At 41.0% G+C, this 7,462-nt stretch overlaps 1 protein-coding gene across 1 annotated transcript; it reads right to left on the bottom strand.

The window, feature by feature from the left end:
* Nucleotides 1-1,437: 1,437 nt before the first annotated feature.
* On the bottom strand, nt 1,438-3,092 carry MC4R (melanocortin 4 receptor). Its single transcript, XM_056518459.1, has one exon. It carries the CDS (start codon nt 2,736-2,738, stop codon nt 1,725-1,727), a length of 1,014 nt encoding a protein of 337 aa, XP_056374434.1. The 5' UTR covers nt 2,739-3,092; the 3' UTR covers nt 1,438-1,724.
* Nucleotides 3,093-7,462: the final 4,370 nt, after the last annotated feature.

The following is a 7,462-nucleotide window of genomic DNA, read 5'->3' as shown; positions in this document are numbered from 1 at the left end:
CGCTTCAGGTCAGCAAATCACCATCCGCATCGATGCCCCGCCTCGGCCGCCTATGGGCTGATCGGCAGTGTGATGCACTGACCCTAGGTGACCAATGCCATGGCTCAGTATATCACACTGACGCTCAGCCTATCGGCGGCCAAGGCGGGACATCGCTGCGGATGGTGATTTGCTGACCGAAAGCGTGACGAACTGAGCCATGGCAGAAGCAGGCAGACGCAGGAAGAAGACATTTGTGGAGAAACAGAGCCATTTACGGGACACCGGAGGAGCGAAGGCAGGTGAGTCCCCTTTATTGTTTTATTTTATGGCAGCCTGAGCAGTATATCTTTTTTAGTTACAATGAGAGTTATCCTTTAATAGTATTTCCTTATGGGGGCTGTGTATGTGTGTATAGTGGGCTGTGCATATATGGGGGCTGTGTATATATTGGGGCTGTTTATGTGTGTGTGTATCTGGGCTGTGGATATATGGGTGCTGTGTATATATTGGGGCTGTTTATGTGTGTGTATCTGGGCTGTGTATATATGGGAGCTGTGTATGTGTGAAATTTACCAGTAGCTGCTGCATTTCCCACCCTAGGCTTATACTCAAAGTCAATAAGTTTTCCCTGTTTTTTTGTGGTAAAATTAGGTGCCTCGGCTTATATTTGGGTTGGCTTATACTAGTATATACTGAGTATATACAGTAGGTTCCCATGTGCCGTATTTTGCTGCATATTATCTGCAGCTGATTTGCTACCCATTTGCTTCAATGACTAGGAAAATATGCAGCAGCAACATACTCAGCAAAATATAGCAAATGTAACCCTACCCTTAAAGGTAGAGTCACAAGTGCCATATTTTGCTGCCTATACACTGTTGCGTATTTTCCTACCCATTGACTTCAAAATACACAGCAGCAAAATATGGCACATGTGACCCTACCCTAAAAGGGTTCTCAATTCCAGTAAAAAAAGTAAGTGGGAGCAAGCACTGTTTTAGTCCTTAAGAGAACATCATGGGGACCATGAAGTCCATGTAACCACAATTTCCAGTTCACAAAATGAGAGAATGCACAATAATATCTTTATTTACAACAGTGCAGAATCCCTTTAAAGGGGTACTCTGTCGCTAAACATCTTATCCCCTATGAAAAGGGACCCCGTGATCTCTCCTGCAGCACCCCCGTTTTTCAGCTGCACAGAGTGTGGATCGCTCTGTGACTAATGACGGGCGGTACAGGGGATGGAGTGTCATGACATCATGCCCCACCCCCTTAATGCAAGTCTATGGGAGAGGGCGTGATGGCCATCACGCCCCCTCCTATAGACTTGCATTGAGGGGGCGGGCGTGATGTCATGAGGTGGTGGGGAACTGATGTCACAATACTCTGTCCCTTCACCGCCCGTAATTAGTCACATTAGCGATCCATGTTCTGTGCAGGGGAAAGACCGGGGTGCTGCAGGAGAGATCGCGGGGGTCCCCATCGGCGGGATCCCCGAGATCTAACATCTTATCCATTATTCATTTCATAGGGGATAAGATGCTTAGTGCCGGAGTACCCCTTTAACTAAAGGGAAATACTTTATATTGCAACTTTTATTTAAATCCTGAGCATCTTTTTTTATGTCGAACACATTTCCAAAGTTTTACAGCATAAAAACAAGCAGTCATTCGTTTACACATATAACAAACACTGTACATACTGAATTTCTGAACTTGGGTAAGATGAATTCTACACTTTTAATAATGGCCAGTAAGCTCACACAATCTTCCCATAACGTAACAGCACATCATTTCCTTCATGGTTCTTCTTAACTCTTGGCTGCGCAGAGCATAAATCAGCGGATCGATAACAGAATTGCACATAATTAGAATAAGATATACATTAAAGTGTGACATGAAGCACACACAATATGGGTTCTGAGGGCAAGAAATGTAAAAAATTAGATGGGTAAAAAAAGGTGCCCAACAAACAACAAAAACTCCTAGTAAGATAGTCAGTGTAATGGCTCCTTTCATATTTGCTCCTTGTCTTATTGTTCTGGTCCCTGACAGAACAGCAATTCTCTTCATGTGCAGTCTGGCCAGCATAAACATATGCACATACAGGGAGGCCATGAGAGCAAGCATAGTGAAGATGATGCTGATCAGGCAAATAATGACCACAGTACTGTCGTAGTACAAAATAAATAAGATGCCAGAGATTGAACATGAAGTCCAGATACAAGTTATTATCAGGACTGTTCTCTTGACTGTGATGATGTTATGATATTTAAGAGCATAAAATATAGTAAAGTACCTGTCCACTGCAATAGACAGCAAACTGCAAATAGAGGCAAGTAGGGAGCTGCAAATAATAGAATCTAAGATGTTGTCAATGCTCTCTATGAAGCGCTGTGCTTTCCTATCCGTATCATTTGACACAGTGATCACTACAGTTTCAAATCCATTCGATACACTCACAAGCATATCTGCCACTGCCAGGCTACAGATGAAGAAGTACATTGGAGAATGAAGGTTCTTGTTTCGAGAAATTGCAACTATGACCAGAATATTTTCTAGTAAACTCACAATTCCCAAGAACACAAAGACTTCGGGCAAGACAAACAATTGTTCATAGCATCCTTCGGAGTGATGGCTCTTCTCTATGCTCTCATTGGGTCCGACGTGCATTCCATGACTGTGGTTTCGGAGGTGTATCAAGTGCAGCCTGTGGTGCTGTCGGTGATGATGATGATAAAGTGTTAAATTCATTATCCACTCACTGAAGGGTTTAGGAGGGTTAATAAAGCATGCTTTTTACAAGATGATGCAGTCGCAGATGTATTCATTCACATATACTTCATGCTTCTACAAGTCCAAATCATTGATTTTCTTGTTAAACATTCAAATATAATGCCTCACATCCACTTCTTCAGTTTCCTAGAGAATAGCAGTCCTCACTGTTCTCCAGAGTGCTTCAAAAAAGAAAAAAAGGTCCAGTACTTAGACTTAAGAGAGCACTGCCGAAGCCTCCCTGCAGTGAAGAGGCAGCAGCAATAGTATACAGCAGCTAATGATTTTATACTATGTGGACAATAGAATAAATTCTTAGCTTCCACCTCTCTGTTCCTGTGATAGCCAATCAGGATAGAGAAATGCCTTAGGATGATAATGTACATTCAGAAGCAGCAGAGGGAACCTAAGTCAGCGTCATCTTGTTCTGTCCATCCCAAAGCCAAACAGCAAAGAAGCATATTGCATGTGATTCAGTCTTCGTCATGCTTGAGAAAGGCTGTGACGGACAGCAGAGACATTGCATGAACATGGGTGAATAAACTAATCGGTTTTCTTCCCTTAATTTGGAATACTGTTGGACCTTTTATTCTTTCTTAATCTGTCTATTTATCTATCTTTAGTAACTTTATTCTTATTTTATTGACAATCTACCTTGTCTACACCTATTTTAATACAAAAGGACAACTACTTAATTTAAAGGGATAGAAAAATGTATCCCCCATCCTAAGGATAGGGGATAAGTGTCATATCATGGTGGTTCTGACCACTGGGACCCCCAGCAATCTCTCATACTGTGCCTCGGCTCTCCTCCTAAATGCAGTATGTCGACCAATGTACGAAGCTGTCGCCACCAAACCCCCTCAGGTAATGTGTTCCTGGAGTCACTCTTTCATTTTCTTCTTTACCTGGCTAAGACCACCATTTGGCTAGGATTCCTCTGAGGTTTGTGTCTTGCGTTTTTTTAGGCTTAAAAACGCCACAAAAACTGCCAGGAAAACTGCTACTGATTTTCCCTGCAGTTTATTTGGCATTTTTGCATTTGAGTGTAAATTGCATTTTGGCCCCTTTGGCAATTTTTTCTAAATTTGTTGGGTACAAAAATAAATAAATAAATAAATAAATAAAGGATGCAGTAGGGATGGAAAAAATTGTATATTTTTTATAACAAATGTTTTTATAGATTTTTAAACAATTTATGTGGGCAGGCAGGAAACAGTCAATTTATGTCGCAGACAGGGAACTAAAAATGTAGCAGACAATAATAAAAATGTAGAAAGGTGCCATTTAAATGTAAAAATAATGAGTGAGGTGAATTCTATTCACATCACTGGCCGGCCGGAGTATAATGCAGAGATGTGGAGTGCCGGATAAAGCCACTCCACATCTCTGCAATAGATAGGAGTGACACCCGCTGTGATCTGTCCTTAACTGCCGGTACTACTGCTCCCAACATGGAACACACTCTGCTCCATGCTGGGAGCTGTAGTACCTGCATTAATAGACAGATTGCAGCGAGTGTCACTTTTGACACCTGTTGCGATCTGTCTATTAATGCAGGTACTACAGCTCCCAGCATGGAAGAGAGTGTGCTCCATGTTGGGAGTAGTAGTACCTGCAGTAAAGGACAGATCACAGCAAGTGTCACTCCTGACACCAGCTGTGATCCTCCTCTATATATGGATCCTCCTGTATATATAGATGTGGGCGGCCGGCCACTCTTCTATGGTCCCCTGCACTGACGTATATATACACACTTATTCATATTTTCTACAGAGAGTTGTGATTGGCTGGAACCATCTGGACAATCACAGCTCTCTGCTGGAAATATGAATAGATGTATATATATACGGCAGTGCAGGGGACCATAGAAGAGCGGCCAGCCGCCCACCCGCCCGCATCTATACATTATACTGAAAGATCGCAATGGGTGTCAGAAGGGACACCCAGGGCGATCTGTCAATTAGTACATTTACTATTACTCCCATAATGGAACAGTGTGTTCCATGCTGGGAATAGTAGTACTACCTACAAAATTAAAAAAATTAAGAAAAAAAGTGAAAAAGTTAAAAACACATTATTAAAATACATTATTAACAAAATTAATTATAGCAAATATATTATTTTTATATTTAAATGGCCACTTTCTATATTATTATTGTCGGATACATTTTTAGTTCTCTGCCTGCCCACATAAATTGATCCCGGTTTAAAAATTTATAAAACTTTCATTAGAAAAAAGATACATTTCATTAAAGACATTTTTTCCATCACTTCTGTATCTTTTTTATTATTTGTTTTTCAATGGTACCCTACGAAATTTTATTAAAAAATGTATCTCCATCACTTTTTTGGATCGTTAAAGTCCAAAAAAGAATAAAAACCACTGGCAAAAAATGCCAAAGTTAAAACCCACATGGCATTTTTTCTTTTTTTTTTTTTTTTTTACTCCCATAGGCTTCTAGGGGAGAAAAAAAAAACAAAGATTTTCCCCAAAAAAATGCCAAAATCTCAACAAGAGGTCGTTTTTGAAAAACTGCCAAGGAGTCGAAAAGAGCTGAAAAACGCCCAAAGGATTAAAAAAAACAAAGAACTGAAAAACGCCAAGTGGATCTGGCATTTTGCAGTTCACTATTGACTTGCAGCCAACATCTGGCCGTGGCAAAATGGGCGTTTTTATTGGTGTTTTTGCATGAAAAACCTGAGTGGAATCCTAGCCTAAAGACTTTTTTTCAACCATGACTTGTCTCCGCAGAATCTGCTAGACAAATACTTTAGGTTTTGCATTTTTTTAGCACATTAAGTGTACGTTCACACATACAGGATCTGTTGCATATTTTTGCTGCATATATTCTGCAGCTGATTTTGCTACTCATTGAAGTTAATGAGTAGCAAAATCAGCTGCACAAAATCAGCTGCAAAAATATGTAACAGATCCTATACGCAGCTGCCTTAGAGTGTGGGCAGGATCAGAGGTGGCAAGCCTCCTAAGAAAATCAGTATGTGTTGCCACTTAGTACTGTACAGGAGCAGGGAACATAAATCCTTGCTCCAGTAGTGTGCACACATGGCACTATGCTTACTCCGCACGTGGTGAGTTGACATCTATACGCATGGTGTGCAGGGTCAGTGGCATAGGGACCGGGTGGCACGGGGGGGCAGGCCGCACCGGGTGACACCAGACTGATGGGGTGACACCACGATGCTCAGAACGGTAAAGGGTAATAATTTTTGTATATTTTTATATATTTTTTCACATATTTTTTTCACAAATACTTATACATGCGTATTAAAGCGATCTATGTCCAGTTGTTCCAGTCTAGTATTGCCATATTGTTGACACAATTTTTTGGTGGCTTTTCCCCCCCATATCCCGTCTGTCGCAAGGATATTTTTTCTGCATCTCTAATTTTTTCTGCACTACTTTTTTTGTCCCTTATCATTCATATCAATACTGTGAATCTTACCCGTTACTCTAACGGCTGTTTTGGATCCTCCAGCGGCCGTTATTTTTACTGCAGTACATTGCACATCCCATTATCTCTTCTATCCAGCAGAGAATCTTGCTATTCCCTCTCTGCACTGACCAGTGCGGAGATGGTCTACGTCCTAATACCGATACATAGAGCATCTTCTTACAGAGATATTTCTCTGCCCTGAGGACGCAACCTTCTATAGCGTGTGCTACAGCAGAGCTCCACTATCCCTGCAGTCTCCTTTTTAATATATTCATTTTTTCTTGTTCTTTTCATATATATGTTTTATGTGAACTGCAATTTTATTCTATTTCTTTGGAATTTTACAACCTTGTGAGCCACTTATTTTAATAGCTTTTTTTTTACTAGTTGCTTCTACTGATTCCACTAATTGGCTCACCTATTGTGGTTTTGTAACAACTGTCTGTAATGGTGTTGTGTAACAATTGTCTGTAATGGTGTTGTGTAACAACTGTCTGTAATGGTGTTGTGTAACAACTGTCTGTAATGGTGTTGTGTAACAACTATCTGTTTTGAGTTCACCCTTGATTGATGTTAACCCGGAATTAATACTTTTGTAACATATATAAACCAAGGCTGTGGTTACTTTTGTGTATGCCTGATGAAGAGCCCGGTTCGGGCTGGAAATGCTTTATTATTGGGTTCCATGTTTTTTACCGATAAAAGATTACAGTGAAGCGCCTGATCCAGATGTCCCATTTTTCCTTTGTCCTAATGTTGGACCACGTACCGTATGTTGAATTGCCAACTGCTGAGATCCCCGGAGGGACCTGGGCTGCTTACTGTTCGCATTTGATCCATGTGTACTAAGATTTATGGGCTTGGAAAAAGTCAGTTCAGTCTCAGGGATAGACAGTCGAAAACTGTTACATAGTTACATAGTTAGTATGGTTGAAAAAAGACATACGTCCATCAAGTCCAACCAGGGGATTGAAGGGAAGGATGTAAGGGGATAAGGGAAAGGGATGTAGTTTTATAATTCTGCATAAGCATTAATGTTATTTTGTTCCAGGAATGTATCTAACCCTGCTTTAAAGCTGTTAATTGTTCCTGCTGTGACCAGTTCCTGAGGTAGACCGTTCCATAAATTCACAGTCCTCACGGTAAAGAAGGCGTGCCGCCCCTTTAGACTAAACCTTTTCTTCTCCAGACGGAGGGAGTGCCCCCTCGTCCTTTGGGGGGGTTTAACCTGGAACAGTTTTTCTC

The sequence above is a fragment of the Hyla sarda genome, chromosome 5, assembly GCF_029499605.1.
Source record: "Hyla sarda isolate aHylSar1 chromosome 5, aHylSar1.hap1, whole genome shotgun sequence".
NCBI lineage: Eukaryota > Metazoa > Chordata > Amphibia > Anura > Hylidae > Hyla > Hyla sarda.
The sequence above is the reverse complement of the archived record's forward strand: the minus strand, read 5'-3'. Positions and strand labels throughout refer to the sequence as shown.